The sequence below is a fragment of the Oreochromis niloticus genome, linkage group LG18 (assembly GCF_001858045.2).
Source record: "Oreochromis niloticus isolate F11D_XX linkage group LG18, O_niloticus_UMD_NMBU, whole genome shotgun sequence".
Taxonomy (NCBI): Eukaryota; Metazoa; Chordata; class Actinopteri; order Cichliformes; family Cichlidae; genus Oreochromis; species Oreochromis niloticus.
Window position 1 is genome coordinate 34,800,756 of NC_031982.2, and position 24,480 is coordinate 34,825,235.

Genomic DNA, 24,480 nt, shown 5'->3' on the forward strand with positions numbered 1-24,480 from the left:
AATGTCCCTCATGTCTCCTATTTCTGACCACTCTTCCTTGACCTCGATGAAAACGTCACTGAGGTCAAGGAAAGGTGGGAAGGAGAATTTCTGAGGACTTCTGAGAACTACAAAAGGCTGGTCTCGCTTCACCACAGCGTGTGTTCTTGTTTTATGGAGGTCATAGAAATGATAACAGCCTGTAAAACATATCTTTCATTCCAAAGACTGGTGCTTTAAAGGAGGAGGAACATTTACTGCAATACTACTAAAATGATGATATTACTAAAACTTTGGCTGTGTCCTAAAACTCTTCATCAGTGTCACGCTGAGCGTTCAGAGGCGAGCCCACTTATTGGTCCTCAGTAACTGTTTCCATGAAACAGCAGAAATGAAGTGAAGTCAGCTTCTGTTTCTCAGCAGTGCGCACACGGCGAGCAACGTCTCTCTGCTCAGTCTGGAGCTAATAAAACGCTCAGTGTGTCCGATTAATGCCTGAATGACACTAAGAAGCCACGCGGACATTTACCCGCGTGTCACAGTAACCATGGTAACTGGGACGGTGACCTGAAGGTAAAAAAGGTTTGTGTTGTTCTGCACGTGGTACAGTTTGTAATGCTGCAGCTCCACCTGAGTCCTAATCCTCAGACCTTTGCTCGGTGGTTTCCAGAGGTGGGCAGTAATGAGGTACAAATACTTTGTTACTGTACTTAGTATTGTACTTAAGTAGACTTTTCAGGTATCTGTACTTTACTTCTGACTACTTTTTACTTTTACTCCTCACATTTTCAAAAGAGGCAGGAAAGCAACAGCCTGACCTTGAGTCCGAGCTGCGTTTTCTCCAGTGTATCCTAGGCTAGCAGAAGCACTGAGCCTCCTTTCCTTAATGTTTAGACCAACTGGAAGATCTCTGATCATGGCCACCCTGCAGCTCATAAGCAAAGTAGAGTTTCGGGATGCAGTCCCAGTGAAGATTGGAGAAAAAAAAGAGTTTAAGGGGCGGGGCTAATGGTGTGTGAAGTTCAGAAAAAAAGTTGTAAATTTATAGGAAGCTGAGTTAAGGGGACATATCTTGTGTCCACATCAGTTTTAAATAAGTCACTCAGCAGCTTCGTCCAATCAAACCACAAGTTTATTTTCATAACGAGCTCGACCAATGACAGCAACTTTTAAAAAAAATTAATTGGCGATGAAACGGCGTCTTCCCCCCGTGACCGTGGCGGTCTCAGTGTGGTTGTCAGAGAGACCGGTGGATCCTGCAGCTCCACCCAGCCCCACCCCCGTTACAGCCTCCATCAGACACATCTGTGTGACTTCTTGATGGTGGTGCTGTGAGCTGAAAGACCAGAATAATCATTGTTACTTTTCTTAAAAAGCACTTTCATCGCTTTCATCATCATCATCATCATCATCAAGGTTGTGTATTGGGCCCTTATTGTTTCTGCTCCCACTTCAGTACATTCTGAGTACCTTTAAGGGCATGTGCTATCACCACTGTGCAGATGATCTGCCCTTCTATATCTCTTTTAGGCTAAGACTAGTATTTTTAAGTCTTTTAAAAGATTTTTCTAAGCTGCAGATGCTGAACAGCTTCTTAGACTCCATTAAATGTTGGATAACCTTCTCCAGCCTAATGCAGATAAAGCATAGGTCCTTGTCTGTGCCCAGCAGTGTTGATCAAGTTACTTGAAAAAGTAATCAGTAACTAATTACTGATTACCTCCCCCAAAAAGTAATCCCGTTTCTTTACTGATTACTTATTTTCAAAAGTAATTAATTACTTAGTTACTTAGTTACTTTTTAAAAACATGATTTACAACCTGAATAGGTGATAAAGTGATAGATCTTTCAGCCCAATTCTACTTTTTCTGCATAATCCATCATACAAAATGTAATCAAATGGAAACGTCTCTTTTTAAAACTTGTTTTATTAGTTTTAATCTTTTAACTTTATGCATCAAGCAAAAATTAAATTATATGCAACATTCTCTGACTGGAAGAAATTTGTTTAGCATTTAAACCTATTTTCTGCACATTCCAGCACATAAAATAAAATATTTTTTTGTGTTTACACTCAGACTTTCAAATAAATGCAAGTGAAACACAGCAGAAAATAAATAAAATCAAAGACTCGCCGGTCCTGTTGCTCTATTTTCACCTGTATAGCAGGCGGATGTTTGCCTGGTGCAGGTGTGCCGCAGCGGTCAGTGGAAGAATCCGCGAGTTTCTCTGTGAATCTCCATTCCGTCGTAGCGCACTCGCTGCTTGCTCGTAAGTTTAGGGGTTTTTTCGCTGTAAAGAGAAGTTTTCTTCCCACGCAGTGAACAGTGGACGCTAATGTTTTTGTCACTTTTTACGGAATCAAACTCAAAGTAAGGTCAGTACTTCCACGCTTTAAACGCTGCACGCTCATACTCTCTCCCGCACTTGTTATATTATCCATTGTTGATCTGCACACAGCTGTTGCCACGAACGTCGCACTCGCTTATGTCACTGTCATGAGACACTCTCGCAAAAAATCACGGTTTTAGTAACGCAGTAACGCAGCGTTCCTACGTGAAAGTAACGGTAATCTAATTACCTTTTTTGCAATAGTAATCCCTTACTTTACTCGTTACTTGAAAAAAGTAATCGGATTACAGTAATGCATTACTGCCCATTTCTGGTGCCCAGTGTAGTGAAAGCCCTTTACTCAGGAACTTTGGGTAACTCGTGACTCCCACTGTGGATGTCAGATCTGTGGTTCAGTCTTGTTTTTATCATTTAAGGCAGATTGTACCATTGTGTCGTGCTGTGAACTGGAAATCGTTGTTCATGCATCGATTTCATTCACTGGTGCAAGCAGAAACTGGCCGGAGCGTCTGCAGGTTGTTCAGGACGCTGCTGTGAGAACAGATCTTACTCTCATGGACGGCGTCGCTGATGCGGCTGGTTCTGACTGTTAGAGCTCTGCATGGACAAACAGCAGCTTACATCACTGACCTTTTGCAGCCATACGTCCCCATCAGGTCCCTGAGGTCCTGCTGATCGTATACGAGGCTAAACGCTGAGACCGAGCTTTTACCTCGATGACTCCGGAGCTCTGAGTCTGAGATCTGTGGACTCGGCGGTCTCTTTAAGAAACGACTGAAAACTCATCTTTTACATTTATTGTTTTGCTGTGACGCACTTTGTGGTCCTCGTCTTAAAAAGTGCTGTATAAATAAAAGTTGACTTTCTTACTTCATCATCTTCATCTTTCCCAAGCCCACCTTCATCTCTGAGGCTATGAAAGTGAGACAGAAGCTTGGCTCCAGCCCACTCCCAGCTCTGTGACGTCACAGGGGTTGTGTCCATCTTTTATATACAGTCTAGAGCAGTGAGGCACCATCAGGCCGGACTCTGAATTGCAGCCCTGTCCTCAGGTCTCTGCAGATCAGGTCCTTTTGTTGCTTTTTTGTTTGTCAGACAGCAGAAATCAGTCAGAGAGTTTCAGGCTGTCGTGTGCAGGTGATCACACTGACCAATAGAAATGCTCCGTCACCTGCTTCGCGTGCTGGTTGGACAGAATCAGGTGGGAGTTACCTGTCTGTGCGATGTCATCAGAGACAGCATCGGAATATCTGCAGCTGTGTGTGTGTGTGTGTGTGCAGACGGGAGGCGGGGCAAGCACTGAGTGACAGTGCGGTTGCCATGGTGACCTTCAGCTGATCAGGTTTCTGTGGAGAGTTTGGAGCTCCTCATTTGCAGCGTGTCTGTCTCCTCTCTGCTCCCTCTCTCTGCCTCCTCTCCTCCTTTCAACCTTCTTTCTTCTCCCTCCCACCACCACCTCCCCACCCCTCCATACCCTCCCCCATTTGCCACCCTCCCCCCCACCCATTCTCTTCCTGTTGGTTTCAGACTTTGCATTATAATTTCTCTCTTTCAGAGCTGCAAGGACGCTGAGGTAGGCTCCAACTCTCTTCCTGTTCACACACTCACACACTCACACACTCACACACACACACACACACACACACACACACACACACACTCGGTGGCAGTGTCACTGAGCCCAGATCAGTTTAAACTGTGCTTTAGCTCCTGCTCTGAGTTTGAGAAACAGCACCGAGCACTTAAATCACAATTAATGATGTCATTATTCAAACCTTCTTTTATTCGTGCTTCTAAAATGAAAATCAAACTTTTAGCTGAGCTGATTGTGGGAAACAGCAGGCTCCTGTGTGAGCTGTTGTCACGTTTCTCCTTCCTGCACAGAGATGCTGAAACGTTCTCGAGTTAATGAACCCGACTGTCTGTACCTGCAGCAGCACACCTGTCAGCCCTGCTGAAAATCACACAGAGGTGCAAAACTACAGTCAAATCTATTTTAAAAAGCTTCCTGTTCTCCTCTCTGCGCCAGTGTGCCTGTGAGCACGCTGGACAGATGCAGTACATTTATCATCATGTAAGACAAGAATCACTCTGCAGATCACAGGAAGCATTAAAGATGTTTTTTTCTTTGTAAATTTCTAATTAATTTTTTTTTAAATGTCTGGCAGTGAATTAAAGCATGAAAAGGATCTGAAGACTCGATGTCCGGGTTTACCTGTTTCACTGAAGAGAGCTCATCTGAAGTTTTACAGGTGTTGGTGTAATTCTGCATTGTGCCACACGGCGGAGCAGTGAGTCAGTGTGAGGCTTATTTAACCATAAGGAAAGTTAAAGCCTCTGAGGGGGTGGAGCTAAAACGAGAGGTCACATAAATGTGAACAGGCTGTCAAACAGTCTTTCATTCCAAAGGCTTTTAAAGCAGGAGGAACATCGACCATGGGTCAGGGCGAGGAACCAGCTGGAACGGACAGTCGTACGACACACCTGTAAGCGCTCAGCACGTCCTTTTTCTGAAGCTCGCCTGCTGCTGAATCATCCCTCACTCTGACCCTTGCAGTCGCATCATTAAAGACCTCTGACCTTTTACCTGTCGTGAGAGTTTTATTTTGAAAATCTGAACTGTCTGCTCACAGACAGAGGTCCAAGACGCAATAATTAAAAGAGTTTTATTAGTATTCATATGATTATATCAAGACTAAACTGTATTTATAATTAATACACATATAATAATAGATTCATGAATTATCTCAGTTATCTTCTGACCTGATTTTTTAAATGCAAACATAATTGTGACTTGTACTGATTTAAAGGAATCAAATATAACTGATATTTAAAAAAAATTCATCTCCAAAGTTGTAAGCCTAAACTCAAACTCAGCTCTGGCCTGATGATCCACCTGGATGTTTCTCTGTGTCGGTTTGGAGAGCTCAGCTGTAGAGATGTCTGCCGCCTCTTGAATACGATAAAAGTGAGAGGCGTTCAGCTAGTGGCGCTCAAAGTGCAAAACGATCAATGAGACAAACCTCAGCTCTGATGCGTCTGTGCAGAAACCACAAACCTTGTTTCGACTTCGTGCAGGCCTGATGAGCACCTACAGGAAGCTCTGAGCTCCAGCATCCCTCCTAAAGCGAGCTGGGACATTTGCGAGCTGCCTGAACATGGACGTCATGGTTCCTCCGTGAAGCTGCTCACATTAAGCTTCATGGTTTCTGGAGAGACGTCAGTCCTGAGTGTTAGTTTAAGTTTATATTTGGTTCCACAAAATCAAAAATTACATTTTAACCCTTTAAAATTGTGTAAGTTGACCAAAAATCATGGCTGAAGTTTCACGGTGTGTTCCACGTACACTCTGTACATCAGAGCGTTTCAGCTCAGAGCGGCAGGATTAATGGGCCAAAACATTTCAGGTTTTAAAACATTATTCTGAGATTCAGGATCAGCAGATTCGTGAACAGATTCAGTTCTTACACTTACTGAACAGCGTCAATTAACCTGACCTCTGACCTCCACTGTACCTCCCTCCCCAGGTTCTGCTGCCCAACTTGCTGCTGAATATCCAGCTCTGTGACCTCTGACCCTTGTGGGAGCCATGAGCCATGATCAGAGCTCAGCGAGTCCTGGTGACACCCTCAGTCAGTCTGCAGTGAGTTTCCACAGAAACCGATGAGCGATCAATAATATCGATCTGATAATGATCACTTATGGGGGAGTTTGCTGTCTGGGCTTTTTGTTCAGTTGTGTCAGTCTGTGTGAGCTACCTCTGTTCTGATTGGCTGGAAACCATCATCTTCTTTGCATACGTGCGGGTTTTACTTTTTGTTTTGTGGTTGTTGTGTGTTTGAAGTGTTTGTGTTCAAAACAAAGTTAAAGACAGGAAATGTTGCCTGTGCAGAGGAAGCACTGAGATCTGATCACAGCTGGAGACAGCTATGTTCATGAAAGACTCACAACATTTAATTCACCAGTTTGTGTTTTTTATCTCCAGTCTCCTCCTCCTCCACACTGTCATGCTGATGAAGAAGAAGAGGAAGATCTAAACAAGGCCTTTGATGTTCAGGACTTTCAGCAGATCCTTTGTCCTGCAGCTCGCAGCCCGCCAGAGAAGCACAGAGTCTATGATGAACAGGACATCGAAGGTAAGACATCCAGATGCTCCCGGGTTCAAAAGACCTTGGAAAGACCTGTTTGGATTTTCTCCATGTGCCTTTCAAAGGATTTAAAACCAGAATTTGGATCGCTCGTATAGGTTCTAAGAGGGTTTAATAAAGTTTGGTTAACCAAGAGGTTCTTAAAACTTTGAAGTATCAGTACGTTTCCTTGAGGTATCCACTACCCTCATCTTTTATGGGGTGTTGTAAAGGCCTGTTGGCTGTCGATAGGTTTGAGAATTGGGAGGTCCCAGGTGTTTCATGTTCCCTGTGTCTATAATATCGACTTCTTTAGTTTTCTTTAAGTATAAAAACCAATAAATGTAGTTCCACCGTACCAGGGTGCTGGAGAGGTTGAACCTGTTAGTTTTCATCCTGGTTGTGGACAAATGGGCCCGCTGCTTATCGTCTCCAGGATATTTGAGGGTGTGTGGGAGTTTCCCTACTTAGTCTAATTGTACTTTCTGGACTTGGGAAAGGCGTTTGACTGCGTCCCTTAGGGTATCCTGTGGGGAATATCTTGACACAGCCAAGGAACAGTGGTCTCAGGATCTCATGTCTGCTTTTATTGGATGATGTGGTTTCTTCAGCTTTGAGCAATGACCTCCAGTTTGCACTGGGGAGTGTGAACCATCTGGAATCAGAATCCATCTTCCAACTTTGAGGCCGTAGTCCTTAGTCAGAAAAGGGTCAAATACAGTGAGGAACAACTTACTGCCCCAGGTCGAGGAGTTCCAGTGTTTTGGGATCTTGTTCATGAGTGAAGGGAGATTGAGAAACAGAGCGATGTAGCATCATCATCATCATCACGTATGTGATCGCTGTACTGTTCTGTTATGGCGATGAGAGCGCTAAGAATGTAGCTGACAATTTACCAGTTGAACTCAGTGCCTAGCCTCAACTATGGCTGCGAGCTCTGGGTAATGATGGAAAGAATGAGGTCTGCGGTACAGGTGGTGGCAATGAGTTACTTTCAAAGGGTAGCTGGGCTCTCCCTTAGAGATAGGGTGAGGTGCATGGTCGTTTGGGGTGGTGGGTGGGGGTTAGGATACCGCTGCTACTCCTGCTACTCCATCAAAAGGAACCAATTGAGGTGGTTAGGGTATCTGACCAGGAACACCTCCTGGGTGAGGGGGAGGAGGCCCCAGCAGCAGACCCAGGTGACAGGTTGAATCTCTTGGCAGGCCTGCAAACAACTCAGTGTCCACTAACTGCAGTGTTAGACGCAGGTTTCAGGTTTACTGACCCTTTAAGGTCCAAGCCCCAATCTATGATGACCTCTGACCCTTTGTTTTAAAGATTTCAGAGAACATCTTTCACAGTGCAACAGTGACATACTTCCACTGTGTTACTTGGTATCATCGATGAGGATGTAGACCTCAGATGGTTAAAGAGTTCCATCCATTCTCCATTTAGAGCCACATACATCCCATTTGATCCAAACTAGACAGAACCAGAACCAGGAACAGTTCAACTACACATTTAATCCCTGAGATGTCTAACTGTAAGAGTTAAAAGCTTCTGGTAGCTCATTGCCCAGACTGTGCATAATAATAATACAAAGGTTTCCATGTTGAAAACAGACATCTTTGTAGTCAGTAGTAAAATCAGGTCAGTGTGACATCGCCAACAAAGAACCTCTTTAAGGGATTTCATTTGAAAGGAAAGCTCTTGTTGGAAAGCCAAAAGCTGGGCTTGTGTAGCATGACGTTAATGTTGGCTGATGTTAGGAGGCTAGGAGACCATCAGAGAGGAAGCCGACTGATGATGACTGCTGGTTTTCAGGTTCTTGAGCAGGTTCTCGTGATCTCCTCCTAAAAGTCCGAATTGTCTTCCTGTCGCAGAACACCGCCACTCTTCCCTCCACGTCCATCACCCTCTTTCCAAACCACCCGCTGACAGCAGGAGGAAGAAGACCGCTGACGGGAGGAAGGAGTGCAGGCGAGGCTCCGCCCCCAGCAATGCAAGTACCATAGAGGAAGACCAACAGGACGAAGATGATGGAAAGGAGGAGGAGGCCTACAGTCAAACTGATGGCGAGTGAGTGGCACACCTGTCAGGTAATGTGTTTTCCTGCACTTTACTGGTGTTAACCTGTGGCACCTCCCCCTTCACAGTGACCCGACCACCATCTCGTCCAATCGCAACGGCGCCGTGATGAGCGCCGCAGATGCCGACGAGTCCGAAACGCTGACATCTGTGGACCTGGACGGCATCAAAAGTCAGTCAGAGCTCCTTTTAAACGTGACTTGACACTGAAGCATGCAGGCGGCTCTGAACAGAGCGCTAATTTCTTTGTGTGTTACTTCTTCTCGTCGAGTTTCTCTCGGACACGTGGTTCACAGACGGTTTGTTGTCACGTTTTCTTTTCCTCGGGGTTAATAAATGATTCTTATTCTGATGTGTGTGTCGTACAGTCAGACTCATTACAATCCACGAGAGAGAGAGGATTTGTTCTTTTTGCATTAATGCTTGTCTTTGATTAGAGGAATGTAAAAATAATTCAAACTGAAGTCCATATAAAAGTGTTGTTTTTTCGAGCAGTGCACCCCCTGCAGGCGGTATGAAGAATTGCATGTAAAATGTGCAGTAGGATGAACTTTTCACACAGGTGACATTTTTATGTCACCTGTGTGGTCCATGAAGAAAACTGCAGAACAAAGCTTCTGCATGAGTCGGGGTGGGGAGTCACATGACCTGTGTGTAGGAGCATGAGTGGGTCAGGGTTAGCGGAGCGCGCCGCTCTCCGTTGTAAACATGCTCGCTGTCAGCAGTTCATCGCTGGATTGTGATTGGCTGCTTTTGATGATTCTTTCCCAGAAAAAATAAATGGTGTGAAACTTTCACAGAAAATCCAATTTTTACTGAAACTTTAAACTCTGCTCACCTGCTGAGTGGGCACACCTGTGTGTGTGTGTCAGGTGATCGAATGACAGTCAGACTCTCCTGTAAATGATTTTTCGCGGATGTTCAGCCAAGCCTGAAATCCTGTTAGACTGCACAAAGTTCCCACAAGAGCGTGTGTGTGAGTGTGTTCTGGATTTGCATCATTGTGGGGACTCTGGGTCATACAGCCACAATGTGAGGACAGACAGTCCCCAACATGGCGGTCATTGAAGTTTAAGGTGAGCTTCCTGTGGGTCAGGAGGTAGGTGGTAGGAAAGTAGGATGCCCGGCTCTGGGATGCTGAGCATCAGTTAGTCGTTTTGCGGCTCCATCAGCGCGTGAGCGTGACTGTTAGAAAAGGTAATAATGTGTAGAAACAGAACGTGCATGAATGTGTTTGAGCGGCTCAAAGAGGCTGGTGGTGAAAAGTGCTTTAAGTGCTCAGAGTAGAACTGTGATATAAGAGCGGTCAGAAGGATTTAGTATTCCTTCATTGATGTCAGATGAAAGTAATAATCAGTGTAACTGTAACTGTTGCCTCTTTTTCTCTTTATAGCTCTGACAGCTGCTGTGACCTCACCTTAGCATCACTGTGACACTTTATTTAAAGTCCAGTTTTTCTCATGTTTGGTTCAGGGTGGCGCTCGGTGTGAGAGCTTGGTGACAGCCAGCATTAAATATGGGACACTTGTGTCCACCGCAGGTCACCGACTGGACGACGTTCCAGCCGTTCGACGTCACCTGGTTAGGCGGAGCTCCAGAGGGCCGATCGTCCACGCCACCAGAGATCCGACGGTCAGCTGGACAAACCAGCACCTGCGACCGGACCGTACGCCTCATGAGGTCAGAGTGTGGGGCTAAGGAGCTGTCATTATCATAGGAAACATAAACACGCTGAGCCCAATCCTCATCACCACTCTGAGCCGCCGAGGTCTGACCTTTGAACTCTGCTCTAACCACACATCCTGGTTCGGCTACTTTTCTGCTTCAACTTAAACACCTGTCCTTCTGACCCTTTTCCCTCACTTCCTCTAATTTGACTAATTTTGATGTTTCACATGTAATCGTCTTCAGGTTCACTTAAACTGAGACTAAACTGCTATCAGCTGATCCTGATGATTTTGTTTTTGTGCTTTTCTTTTGATTTACTTCAGCTCACACTTCCTTCACTGACTTCTTACTTTGGCTCCTTGTGGGTTCGATTGCTGCTGCGTTTTTGTGGAAGTTCTGACTCGTGTTTATGTGACGTGCTAAAACAATCCCGTACACACAGGGTGAAGCTGGTGACAGAGCGCAAGGTTTACAGGAATGTCGGTGTATTTGTGGGTATAAACCTGATTAAAGAAGGTTCAGGTGAGCCAGTTCAGGTGGTCCACATGATGTGATTCTCACAACAAAACAACCAGAATGAGGCTGACAGGAGGGACGAAAGACGAGCCGAGAGTCTGAGCGGGTTAATCCGGGTGCCATTGTGAACGGGTGACAAACTGGACTCTGTCTTAATGAGAAAGAGTCAGACAGGTAGAGTCAGACAGGTAGAGCTAGGTAAACTCTGAGGCGAGCTTCTCTCTCCACTCAGTGTTCTCTAGTCTTCAGGATGGTGGGTTTGGACCTAAAGAGTCGACAAAATAAGGTAGAGTGATTTAATGTCCCAGCTTCAGTTTGGATTAACTTTGTTTTGTCTCTTCCTTTAGTTTTATTCTGATTTCTCTTGTTTTATGTTTGATTTTTTACCAAATACACGAGCTGAACTTTGTGCCAAATTCAAAAATGGTCATGTGAGCCAGTTGGTCCTGTTTTCAGTTTTCTAGCCTTCTTTGTGCCTGTTTAATCACAGCATTAGGTTTAATATGTGAACATGAAGGTCGACAGCTGTGACAGATGTGAGAATAAGTCTGGACTGGCTCTGGTTTTAACTGACTTAGCTTCTTTTGACCGTGTTCAGTGACTCAGTTTGTGTCCTCTGACTTACATTATTATAGTGATGTAATGATATATGTACTGATGAAGATTACTGCAGCTGGAAGAAGAAGTAGCATCTGTCGCTGTTGTGGAGCTTCATCAGTCCGGCTCTCTGTGAAAATGTTCAGGAGCTCAGTGCTGACATCTTTCATCGTTGGTTAGATTCTCTGATTCTCGTGAGCGCACGCCATGGCGCCGTCTTCTTTAGACTCGCTGTCCTCTGTGATTCCAGGTGTTCGTGGAGCTGAACGAGCTGGTGATCGACAGGAACCAGGAGCTGCAGTGGAGGGAGACGGCTCGATGGATCAAGTTTGAGGAGGAGGTGGAGGAGGAGACAGAGCGCTGGGGGAGACCTCACATTGCCTCCCTGTCCTTCCGTTCTCTGCTGGAGCTCAGAAAAACAATGGCCCAAGGTGAGGAGGAGCAGGAAGCTCTCTGCTGCCCTCCGGTGGACAGCTTCCTGTCTGTGAGTGTGTATGGCCAAGTCAGGGCAGCCCCCTCCACTTTACCTTGGATGAAGCCCATTCAGGAGCTACACATGTACTCAAGTCCCACTGCTGTGCAAACTGTTTCATTTTTCTGCTAATCTGAAGCATTAGATTAAATTCAATTAGCTTTCATAATAACTTGAAGATGAAACATTCACATACAGAGTAAGTTGTTGTTAATAACAGCTTTCCCCATGTTGCAGTTTTATTAAAGCTCAATCAGCTGATGGCTGCACAAAAAGGTTTACTGAAGGACTTTTTGTGATACGTATGCATGGCTGGACTTTTTGATGAAAAGGGAAAAAATTTCACTTTCTGGGTCACCTTGGATTAAATACCTACGATATTGTTTGGCCGCTGCTGTCAAAACTATTTGGTTCCAGGAGTATGCCACTGTGATATAGATATATCAGGCCTCCATAAAAACAATTTCACTGGTCACATATGATAACAATCTGTATCAGTGTTTGAAACTGTCAGCTCAGGGAGCAGGAGGGGGCTCCACTCTGTGGTCATATTCAACATCTACAAGTTACTGATTTACAGAGATGGAAGAAAAATAAAAGCAAATAAACACAAGACAAAACAAACAGACGCTGCCCATCGCTGACTTCCCAACCCTCTCACGTTTGTGTTGTTTCAGGGGCTGTACTCCTGGATCTGAAGCAGAAGACTTTACCAGGGATTGCTCAGCAGGTGGTGGAACAGATGGTGATCTCAGATCAGATTAAAGCTGAAGATCGAGCCAATGTTCTGGGAGCTCTGCTGCTCCGTCACAGGTGCATCCATCCAAACATCCATCCATCCATCCAGCCATCCAACCAGCCAGCCAGCCTTTTCCTGAGCACATTTCTTCTTCTTTCCTCAGTCACCCCAGCGATGAGAAAGATCACAGCTTATTCAGCAGGAACATCTCTGCAGCAAACATGGCCACCCTTATGGACAGACACAATGGAAAATCTGAACCCTGCATCAACCTGACCAATCACAAGGACGCTGATGGAGAGAAGAACAAGGTTAAAACTAAACTTTAGATGGAGACACTGTGCAATCAATTCAATTCAATTCAATTTTATTTATACAGCACCAAATCACAACAACAGTCCCCTCAAGGCGCTTTATATTGTACAGTAGATCGTACAATCATACATACAGAGAAAACCCCAACAATCATATGACCCCCTATGAGCAAGCACTTTGGCGACAGTGGGAAGGAAAAACTCCCTTTTAACAGGAAGAAACCTCCGGCAGAACCAGGCTCAGGGAGGGGCGGGGCCATCTGCTGTGATTGGTTGGGGTGAGAGAAGGAAACAGGATAAAGACATGCTGTGGAAGAGAGACAGAGATTAATAACGGATATGATTCGATGCAGAGAGGTCTATTAACACATAGTGAGTGAGAAAGGTGACTGGAAAGGAAAAACTCAATGCATCATGGGAATCCCCGGCAGCCTACGTCTATTGCAGCATAACTAAGGGAGGATTCAGGGTCACCTGGTCCAGCCCTAACTATATGCTTTAGCAAAAAGGAAAGTTTGAAGCCTAATCTTGAAAGTAGAGATAGTGTCTGTCTCCCGAATCCAAACTGGAAGCTGGTTCCACAGAAGAGGGGCCTGAAAACTGAAGGCTCTGCCTCCCATTCTACTTTTAAATACTCTAGGAACAACAAGTAGGCCTGCAGTGTGAGAGCGAAGTGCTCTAATAGGGTGATATGGTACTACAAGGTCATTAAGATAAGATGGGGCCTGATTATTTAAGACTTTGTATGTGAGGAGCAGGATTTTGAATTCAATTCTGGATTTAACAGGAAGCCAATGAAGGGAAGCCAAAACAGGAGAAATATGCTCTCTCTTTCTAGTCCCTGTCAGGACTCTTGCTGCAGCATTTTGGATTAACTGAAGGCTTTTCAGCGAGTTTTTAGGACATCCTGATAATAATGAATTACAGTAGTCCAGCCTGGAAGTAATAAATGCATGAACTAGTTTTTCAGCATCACTCTGAGACAGGATATTTCTAATTTTAGAGATGTTGCACAAATGGAAGAAAGCAGTCTTACATATTTGTTTAATATGTGCATTGAAGGACATGTCCTGGTCAAAAATGACTCCAAGGTTCCTCACAGCATTACTGGAGGCCAAGGTAATGCCATCCAGAGTAAGAATCTGCTTAGATACCATATTTCTAAGATTTTCAGGGCCGAGTACAATAACCTCAGTTTGATCTGAATTAAGAAGCAGAAAGTTAGCGGCCATCCAGGTCTTTATGTCTTTAAGATATTCCTGCAGTTTAACTAATTGGTGTGTGTTACCTGGCTTCATGGACAGATAGAGCTGCGTGTCATCTGCAAAGCAGTGAAAATTTATGCTATGTCTTCTAATGATGCTGCCTAAGGGAAGCATGTATAATGTAAACAGAATTGGTCCTAGCACTGAACCCTGTGGAACACCATAATTGACCTTAGTGTCTGAAGAGGACTCTCCATTTACATGTACAAATTGGAGTCTATTAGATAGATATGATACAAACCACTGCAGTGCAGTACCTGTAATACCTACAGCATGTTCTAATCGCTCTAATAGGATATTATGGTCGACAGTATCGAACGCAGCACTGAGGTCTAGCAGGACAAGCACAGAGATGAGTCCACTGTCAGAGGCCATAAGAAGATCATTTGTAACCTTCACTAAAGCTGTTTCTGTGCTGTGATGAGCTCTGAAACCTGACTGAAACTCTTCAAATAAGCCATTCCTCTGCAGATGATCTGTTAGCTGTTTGACAACTACTCTTTCAAGGATGTTTGATATGAAAGGAAGGTTGGAGATTGGCCTATAATTAGCTAAGACAGCTGGGTCTAGAGATGCTTTTTAAGTAAAGGTTTAACTACAGCCACCTTGAAGGCCTGTGGTACATAGCTGATTATTATAGATAGGTTGATCATATTTAAGATTGAAGAATTACAATTACGTTTGCTTGACTCTGTGGACTCTTTGAAAAAGCAGTTAAAAACTTTTCTGTTCAAACAAGCCTTTTGTTGATCTATGTATTTTATATTCTTTACATTATTTACATTTGATCTTTTACATTGTGTATAATGTCTATTGATTGTATTGTTTATTTTAACATTTGTGTACAGCGCTTTGTGACTGCCTGTCTGTGAAAAGCGCTTAATAAATAAACGTTACTTACTTACTTAATTAATGGCAGGACTTCTTTGAGCAGTTTTGTAGGAATGGGGTCTAAAAGACACGTTGATGGTTTGGAGGAATTAATTATTGAAGTTAACTCAGAAAGATCAATTGGAGAAAAAGAGTCTAACTGAATATCAATGGTACTGAAAGTAGCTGTAGATAATATTACATCTGTGAGATGATTATCTCACAGATGTTCAGACAGCTGAAGCCTCCACCTCAGAGTGCCTGGTGTCCGATGTACATGTTGGACATGAAGATCAGCCTGTTGGTATGGCACTGACTTCACTTTGTGCTTGTCTAGAGAGAAGTCCCACAGCTCTGTCACTCCAGATCCAAGCATGAGGTGAAGCTAATGGAGAAGATCCCAGAGCGAGCTGAGGCCACTGTGGTGCTCGTAGGTATGCATCACACCGATCACACCGGTGCAAACACTAGCAACAAAGAAGACTCAGGGAGGGTTTCCTGCACGGCTTCTTGTATTTCCTTGTATCTTTAAAGACTAGTTGGGTAATACAACGAGAAAGATGAAAATCAAAGACTTACACTTCCATAGTACCAAAACCTTTTTCACAGGACTGAACATGGACATGCATAACCTTCTTGGTCATGTGTTGCCGTGTGGAGGAGCATGTTCACTGGGTTCAGTGCATCACTCTCATGTGTCTGCAGGCAGTGTGGGTTTCCTGGACCAGCCATCCATGGCATTTGTGCGACTGCAGGAGGCAGTTCTGCTGGAATCTGTCTTGGAGGTTCCTGTGCCAGTTAGGTTCCTCTTCCTCCTGCTGGGCCCACCCACTGCCAACATTGACTACCATCAGATTGGACGATCTATCTCAACACTCATGTCTGACAAGGTGAGTGCCAGCAGACTGTGTAAGATACTTCCTGATGGCACCAGATATTAATCAGCATCATCTATTATCATGAGGTTCAATCTTTTTTGTTCCTTTAGAACTTCCATGAGGCGGCGTACCAGGCAGACGACCGTCAGGACCTGCTGACAGCCATCAACCGCTTTCTGGACAGCAGCATTGTCCTCCCGCCCTCTGAGGTCAGCGGGGACGAGTTGCTCCACTCAGTGGCTCACTTCCAACGAGAAATGCTCAGAAAGAGGGAGGAGGAGCAGAGCAGCAAACTTCAGGAGAAACAGACCAGCATTCAGCAGGACAAAGGTGAGCCCCAGCTGCCAGAGTCCAGTTTAATGAGCAGGTTAGAGCTGAGTGATAAAAGCTGAAAAAAGGGCTGAAAGAACAGGTTTTTGATGGGAGCTTTGCCTGAATCAGCTGTTTTCCTGGAGCGTTAAATTAGCATGTTGCCTGCTTTTATAGTAAATGTTTATTATTCCCTAAATATTAAAATATTCATGTTTCTATAAAGCTTCAATGTCAGTGTAAAAATGTTAAAGAATCTTGCTCTTCTCCTGCAGATTCTCTTGTTCCCTCCAAACCTGGTGATGAGCCGTTGAGGAGGTCAGGTCGTCTGTTTGGAGGCCTCATCAAAGACGTGATGCGGCGCTACCCTCAGTATCTCAGCGACATCCGAGATGCTCTCAACCCTCAGTGTATGGCTGCCATTATCTTTATCTACTTTGCTGCACTGTCACCTGCCATCACCTTTGGTGGACTGCTTGGTAAGTCTGAACCTGGCGAGGCTTGGCTGAAGAAAGGCTGCCTTACCTTTGATCCATATGAGGATCTGTGATCTTCATCCCTGCAGGTGAGAAAACGGAGGGTTTGATCGGCGTGTCGGAGCTGATAGTGGCCACTGCGTTGCAGGGCATTGTGTTCAGTGTGCTGGGAGCTCAGCCGCTGCTGGTGATCGGCTTCTCCGGACCGCTGCTTGTGTTCGAAGAGGCCTTCTACACTGTGAGATTGCCTGACACAAAGTCGGCACGTCAGCATATAACCTGTATTTAAATGAAAAGTTTTAAACTCAAAGTTTTGTACATTTACTTCTTTTTGACTCAAAGCTTTCTTGAAATTGTCTTTTCCTCCTCAGTTATGCAAACGATCAAAATTTCCTTGACGTTGAACACATCAGCTTGACAAAAAGCTTTTACTTACATCCAGTGATCTTCTGTTTGCAAACAGTCTTTCAAATTCTACGATGGACAGTGCCTATATGTACCGAATCTCCTTTAGATCTACATTTAAATTTTGTAGCACTGAAATTTGACAAAAGTGAAAGAACTCCGCAGAAGTTTGTGCATCAGTACTGAGAGCTGATCAGTTTTCCAGCATCTTGACATTGGCTGAGCTGAGATGGGGACAGTCATTGACTCATACCAGTCTAATCTATGTTAACTGTCTTTTTGTCCACTGTAGCAACATCAGGCTAAAGTATTTCAGACTGTCTCCTGAAACCTGCCTCCTCTGTGTTCCTGTGTAGTTTTGTAAAGTTAATGGGATCGAATATCTGACGGGTCGGGCATGGATCGGTCTCTGGCTGGTGCTCATCGTTGTCCTTACCGTGGCCTTTGAGGGAAGCATACTCGTTCGCTTTGTATCACGCTTCACACAGGAGATCTTCTCCTTCCTGATCTCCCTCATTTTTATCTATGAGACCTTCGCCAAGCTGGTCAAGGTAAGTTCAGAAGTTTTTCAGGTAATTCGTGGATTCTTTCACTTAGATATTCTTTGAAAGGATATGAAAATGAGGACTGAAGAGAGAATCCTTTAAGGTACTGGGGGAATAGGAAGACATCAGAACTTTTCCCACCTGACTTTACAGTCTTTGTGTACCCCTGCTTCATCTGTGCCTGTGAGTTTTCCAAAGCTGGGGAAATGCTGTCAAAAAACGCAATAGACTGAATGCAAAAACACTGGATAAACTTATTTTTCTGAATAGAATTTTATAATAAACTCTGAGTCAAATGGGTAATATTACATTCACAATACTTTCATTTTAATTTTCACTTAGTGTCATTCACAATATATTTTATAGATGTCTACAATATTTGAAATGTAAAAGATATAAAATGATTCCATGGAAAGTACAATACCTTACAGTGTACAAGTATGACTAGGTCATTGAATCAGTGTCTGTTGTGAGTCTCAAGTAAGTTGCCTGCAATGATATTTAAGGTCCAGCAGGTGTCAGTATGGAGCAAAACAGCAACAGTATCGATACAGTTTGGGGAATGTGCTGAAACGCTTCACGAGGCCTCATCTACCCATCACTAGCTGTAATAATCACTTTCTGTCTTTCTGAGAAACCTGGCTGCTGCTCCGGTCCTTCCTGGTTTGAGGAGGCTGAGGGTGGAGCTGGTTTAAGTGCAGAGGCCAACAAAATGGACTTAACCATTAGTTGTGACCACACGGGGGGATAGAGTTTCTTCCTGTATTAACTTTAGCTATCGTCTTTGTCATTTTCACCTCTGATGTTTAAAATGGTTCATTCAGCTGCTATATAAATAGAGTTGTCTCTTATTTGGGCAGGTCAGTTTGTTGGCTTACGAGATTATTTTTTAGTAGAATTCTGTTTAGTCGAGTTCATGGGCCGACTTAGTTCTTAGTTGGTTCCAATATTTTGAATTTTTTGGATAACTTTGTCTTTTCTGGGGTATAATAAAGCCCATCTTTTGAAGATTATACCTGCGCCTGTATGTTCTTGGTTGCTTGATCCGAAACAGATCATCAAACAAATTTAAATATTAGACAAAGACAAGTAAACACAAAATGCAGTTTCTAAATGAAGGTGTTCATGATTAAAGGAACCTACATGACCCTGTTTGAAAAGGTGATTGCCCCCTAAACCTAATAACTGGTTGGGCCAGCCTCAGCAGCAACAACTGCCATCATCATTTGTGATAATTGAAAGAGTGTTTTATGGCACTGTGGAGGAATTGTGGCCCAAAATGGTTGTAATTCTGTCACATTGGAGGGTAGCACCTTTTTAAGGTTGTGCCACAGCATCTCAATGGGATTCAGGTTAGGACTCCAAAGTCTTCATTTTGTTTTTCTTAAGCCATTCACAGGTGGACTTGCTGGTGTGTTTTGAATCATTGTCCTGCTGCAGAACAGCCGGACATTCTCCTTCAGGATGTTTTGGTAGACAGCACAATTCATGGGTCCATTTACCACAGCAAACTTCCTGTTCATGAGGTAGCAAAACAGCCCCAGACCATTGCACTACAACCACCATATTTTACTGTTGGTATGATGTTCCCTTTCTGAAGTGCTGTGTTACTTTTAAATCAGATGTAACGGGACTCAAAAAGTTCAACTTTTGTCTCGTCAGTCCACAGAGTATTTTCCCATAAGTCTTGGGCATCATCACGATGTTTTCTGGGAAACTGAGATCAGCCTTTACGTTCCTTTTGCTTAGCAGTGGTTTTCTGCCATGGATGCCATTTCTGCCCAGTCTATTTCTTATGGTGGAGTCATGAACTCTGACCTTAACCGAGGCCAGTGAGGCCTGTGGTTCTCTGGATGTTCTTCTCGGGTCTTTTGTGACCTCTTGGATGGTCAGCCGGCCACTGCTGGGAAGGCTCGTTGTTCCTGTCTTTGCCATTTGTGGATAATAGCTCTCACTGCGGTTCACTGAAGTCTCACAGCTTTAGAAATGGCTTTATAACCTTTTCCCAACTGAGACATCTACTGTGTTTCTCATTTGTTCCTGAATTTCCTTGGATCACAGCATAATGTCTGGCTTTTGAGGATCTTTTGGTCAACTCAACTTTGTCAGGCAGGACTTATTTAAGTGATTTCTTTATTGCGAACAGGTGTTGTTCGCAATAAAGAATTTTCACACCATTGTAGATACTCAACACACTTTGCAGAGGGAAACCGAGACTCTGAAACAGCTCAGGCAGTTCTATCATTTTGATGGTCTGTTCAGGAGCTAACACTGTTGTCAGTTCATTTCAAATTCCTGCTGCAGCCATCTGCCACAGTTTGGGTGTGAGGGGAGGAAGATGGGAGACTCCATCTTGTGAGGTCAAGACAGACTCAGTGCTTCCTGCTGCACATCAAGTAGTTACAGACACTTTAGCCAATGTCTTCTTTGTTGGTCTTTCCCAGATCTTTCAGGAGCATCCACTCCATAACTGTTACCATGGAAACAACACTGAATCTCCATCTCACTGCAACTACACTATGGCCACCGGGAATCCTGGGAAAGTTGTTGGAGAACCGAACACTGCTCTGCTGTCATTGGTCCTCATGGCAGGAACGTATTTCATTGCCTTCTACCTTCGCAAGTTCAAGAACAGCTCCTTCTTCCCTGGAAGGGTCAGTACATACAAACACAGGTACATACAGGTATACACACATTACAGTACATACGAGGTTCTGCAGGCTAAGATCTAAAAGATTGAAAGTACATACGGAGCAGCTCGGTGGTGTGCTGGTTAGCACACTGGGATCACAGTCTCGAGATCCTTTCTCCAGTTTCTCAATGTGCTGGTTTCTCTCCACAGCCAGTTTGATGAGTGATTACTCTAAACTGGCTGCAGGTGGTAAGGTGAGCATAAATCATTGGGCGTTTATCAATATGCGTACTTGTGCGTACTTGCGTTCTCGTGTACTCGTGATACGTCATCAGTCGGAGACCAAGTACTGTTCCAATTCGAAGTACGCATCACGCCGAGAACGCGAAAAAGTCCCGGATGTGTTCTCGATCCGCCCATTTTATTGAGCATGCATCGGTGTAGACTTGGGACAGCTATATATCCCAGAATGCATTTCATCCAAAACTCAACAGCGGACTCCCGGCACATCGCCCCCCCCACCCGCTCGCGGTCTTCTCACTACTCAGGTTAAAGAAACCCCAGCAGCTGTCTATAGTATTGAGTGTCCACTAGAATAGAAATAAAAGCGTTCTAACATCTCACCTGCTTGTTTTTATTAAGGTATGTACACGTATGTACATGTACACTATTTTTATTAATAGAGGTTTCACTACTGAGGTTAAAAATGATATATAAGTCACTTAGATCACTTCTAAATGTTAATGTTTGGTTCATTTCAGTGTTTTATTTGTTCCTGAGTAAACCGGTTTGGCTGTGATTAAAGTTAAGCTTCATAACATGTTACTCACAGTTAAATTAGGAGGGGACGGCAGTAAAAACTCCGGACCTGTGACATCATCACGTACGGTGGTGTTCCGACTGTACAAATCACGAGTCCGTGCTCGCGTACTTGAGAATTGAGAAACGGCCCACGAGTCCGTGCTCGCGTTCTCGGCGGGTACGTACTCCCGTGCGTTCTCGGCGAGTACGTACTCACCGAGCACGCGAGTACGTACTCGCGTACTTGGGCATTGATAAACGGCCATTGTCTGTCTGTCTGTGGTCGCCCTGTGACAGACTGCCTACTTGCCCAGGTGTATTCGTCCTCACAGCCTGAGATATACTGATTGGACAGAATGATGGATAATACTGTAACTGCAGAGATTCATACAAACACAGCACGTTTGTATGAGTGCGGGTATGAAAGTTCAGCTCATTATACAGTTTAGATAAGCTGAGGTGTAAATAGTTAAGGTACCTACAAAGAAGAGTCCTTCATTGTCATTATGTGTGAACACATAATGACAATGAAGGACTCTTCTTTCACACATAGCACTCACATTCTCCACTGTATGTCTGCTGGGATCAAATTCAGCTTTGGGGATGTAAAAACTCAATGTCCCACAATGCAGCCCTTCTGTACTGTATTAAGGCTCGGAGTGGCTTAGCGGACTGTAAAAATATAAAGAAAAACATTTTGTAACGTAAGTAAAAGGTTGAAAAGAGCTCCTGGGCCACTGTGTAAACACGGCCCACCTTCTTTAAATAATAGGCTCTGGTGTTTATGAGCACAGTTATATGTAAATACAGGTGTACACATGTTAAGCTGTTATAGACCATCACAGTGTTAGATACCATCAATGTACATCCAAAACAAGGCACCAAAGACCTCCACCAGTGTCTCAGATTCACTTCCTGTCCAGGTGTTCTGAATGAGCTCAGATGCACCCACACTTGTGTCATTGGTTCTACATCTGGATGTTTCCTTCCTTGTACCTACTGAGCTCTCACATGATGTTTTGTGTGTTTCAGCTCCGTAGGATCATCGGAGACTTTGGGGTCCCCATTGCCATCCTAATCATGGTGCTGGTGGACTACAGTGTGCAGGACACCTATACGCAGGTGGGGGTGGAGCACATTTTAAGCCTCAAAAAATGAACCTTGTACTGGGCTTTAAATAGCTGCCTTCATCCTTTGCTCGCAGAAACTGAACGTGCCCAGCGGATTCTCGGTGTCCAGCCCAGAGAAGCGAGGCTGGGTGATTTCCCTACTGGGGTCGGACGGGCAGTTTCCAGCCTGGATGATGGGTGCCAGCATCCTGCCAGCCATACTCGTCTTCATCCTCATCTTCATGGAGTCCCAGATAACAGCGTAGATGATTTCAGATTTTAGACACACCACTTGGGCTTTATTAGAAACTTTACGTGGGAGTTAATTCTTATTCTTAACTAACTTTAATGGGGGTCCAGCACTGACAGACACTGTCACTGAACTTCAAATGATAAAGGACGGCAGTAAAACGTTAGCGATGAGAAGTAGCCTGTCTTTCTCAGCTTTAAGGTGGGCGACAGAAGCTTGGGTGGACTTTTATTTTGACTGACTCTTGGTCCTAAGTAAAGGCACTCTTTTCTATTCTTTTCTATTCTAACTTGACTCTTGGTCCTAAGTAAAGGCACTCTGTTCTATTCTTTTCTATTCTAACTTGACTCTTGGTCCTAAGTAGAGGCACTCTTTTCTATTCTTTTCTATTCTAACTTGACTCTTGGTCCTAAGTAGAGGCACTCTTTTCTATTCTTTTCTATTCTAACTTGACTCTTGGTCCTAAGTAAAGGCACTCTTTTCTATTCTTTTCTATTCTAACTTGACACTTGGTCCTAAGTAAAGGCACTCTTTTCTATTCTTTTCTATTCTAACTTGACACTTGGTCCTAAGTAAAGGCACTCTGTTCTATTCTTTTCTATTCTAACTTGACTCTTGGTCCTAAGTAGAGGCACTCTTTTCTATTCTTTTCTATTCTAACTTGACTCTTGGTCCTAAGTAAAGGCACTCTTTTCTATTCTTTTCTATTCTAACTTGACTCTTGGTCCTAAGTAGAGGCACTCTGTTCTATTCTTTTCTATTCTAACTTGACTCTTGGTCCTAAGTAGAGGCACTCTTTTCTATTCTTTTCTATTCTAACTTGACTCTTGGTCTTAAGTAGAGGCACTCTTTTCTATTCTTTTCTATTCTAACTTGACACTTGGTCCTAAGTAGAGGCACTCTTTTCTATTCTTTTCTATTCTAACTTGACTCTTGGTCCTAAGTAAAGGCACTCTTTTCTATTCTTTTCTATTCTAACTTGACTCTTGGTCCTAAGTAGAGGCACTCTTTTCTATTCTTTTCTATTCTAACTTGACTCTTGGTCCTAAGTAGAGGCACTCTTTTCTATTCTTTTCTATTCTAACTTGACTCTTGGTCCTAAGTAGAGGCACTCTTTTCTATTCTTTTCTATTCTAACTTGACTCTTGGTCCTAACTAGAGGCACTCTTTTCTATTCTTTTCTATTCTAACTTGACTCTTGGTCCTAAGTAAAGGCACTCTGTTCTATTCTTTTCTATTCTAACTTGACTCTTGGTCCTAAGTAGAGGCACTCTTTTCTATTCTTTTCTATTCTAACTTGACTCTTGGTCCTAAGTAAAGGCACTCTGTTCTATTCTTTTCTATTCTAACTTGACACTTGGTCCTAAGTAGAGGCACTCTGTTCTATTCTTTTCTATTCTAACTTGACTCTTGGTCCTAAGTAGAGGCACTCTTTTCTATTCTTTTCTATTCTAACTTGACTCTTGGTCCTAAGTAGAGGCACTCTGTTCTATTCTTTTCTATTCTAACTTGACTCTTGGTCCTAGGCAGAGGCACTCTTTTCTATTCTTTTCTATTCTAACTTGACACTTGGTCCTAAGTAGAGGCACTCTTTTCTATTCTTTTCTATTCTAACTTGACACTTGGTCCTAAGTAGAGGCACTCTGTTCTATTCTTTTCTATTCTAACTTGACTCTTGGTCCTAAGTAAAGGCACTCTTTTCTATTCTTTTCTATTCTAACTTGACACTTGGTCCTAAGTAAAGGCACTCTTTTCTATTCTTTTCTATTCTAACTTGACACTTGGTCCTAAGTAGAGGCACTCTGTTCTATTCTTTTCTATTCTAACTTGACTCTTGGTCCTAAGTAGAGGCACTCTGTTCTATTCTTTTCTATTCTAACTTGACACTTGGTCCTAAGTAGAGGCACTCTTTTCTATTCTTTTCTATTCTAACTTGACACTTGGTCCTAAGTAGAGGCACTCTGTTCTATTCTTTTCTATTCTAACTTGACTCTTGGTCCTAAGTAAAGGCACTCTTTTCTATTCTTTTCTATTCTAACTTGACACTTGGTCCTAAGTAAAGGCACTCTTTTCTATTCTTTTCTATTCTAACTTGACTCTTGGTCC

At 43.6% G+C, this 24,480-nt stretch overlaps 1 protein-coding gene and 1 long non-coding RNA gene across 7 annotated transcripts in view; one reads left to right on the forward strand and one right to left on the reverse strand.

The window, feature by feature from the left end:
• The window catches only part of LOC100692224 (anion exchange protein 2), a 34,983-nt gene that overhangs the window by 3,163 nt on the left and 7,340 nt on the right, over window positions 1–24,480 (forward strand). Inside the window, exons 1-19 of one of the 6 annotated variants that reach the window (XM_013266032.3) lie at window positions 3,840–3,904; window positions 4,500–4,583; window positions 5,859–5,974; window positions 6,317–6,467; window positions 8,324–8,519; window positions 8,597–8,700; window positions 10,069–10,208; window positions 11,560–11,740; window positions 12,459–12,594; window positions 12,684–12,831; window positions 15,307–15,403; window positions 15,675–15,859; window positions 15,958–16,177; window positions 16,432–16,635; window positions 16,722–16,870; window positions 17,394–17,588; window positions 20,027–20,236; window positions 22,048–22,137; window positions 22,220–22,386. In XM_013266032.3, coding sequence (XP_013121486.1) covers window positions 5,921–5,974; window positions 6,317–6,467; window positions 8,324–8,519; window positions 8,597–8,700; window positions 10,069–10,208; window positions 11,560–11,740; window positions 12,459–12,594; window positions 12,684–12,831; window positions 15,307–15,403; window positions 15,675–15,859; window positions 15,958–16,177; window positions 16,432–16,635; window positions 16,722–16,870; window positions 17,394–17,588; window positions 20,027–20,236; window positions 22,048–22,137; window positions 22,220–22,386 — 2,627 coding nt within the window. In that variant the 5' untranslated portion in view covers window positions 3,840–3,904; window positions 4,500–4,583; window positions 5,859–5,920. The other 5 variants (XM_025900172.1, XM_005476863.3, XM_013266030.2 and 2 more) reach the window with 5 other exon arrangements.
• Window positions 1,094–3,685, reverse strand: LOC102083021 (uncharacterized). Its single transcript, XR_003214873.1, has 2 exons — window positions 2,962–3,685; window positions 1,094–1,315 (listed from the first exon to the last, which is right to left on the reverse strand). It is a non-coding gene; the product is annotated as an uncharacterized LOC102083021 (long non-coding RNA).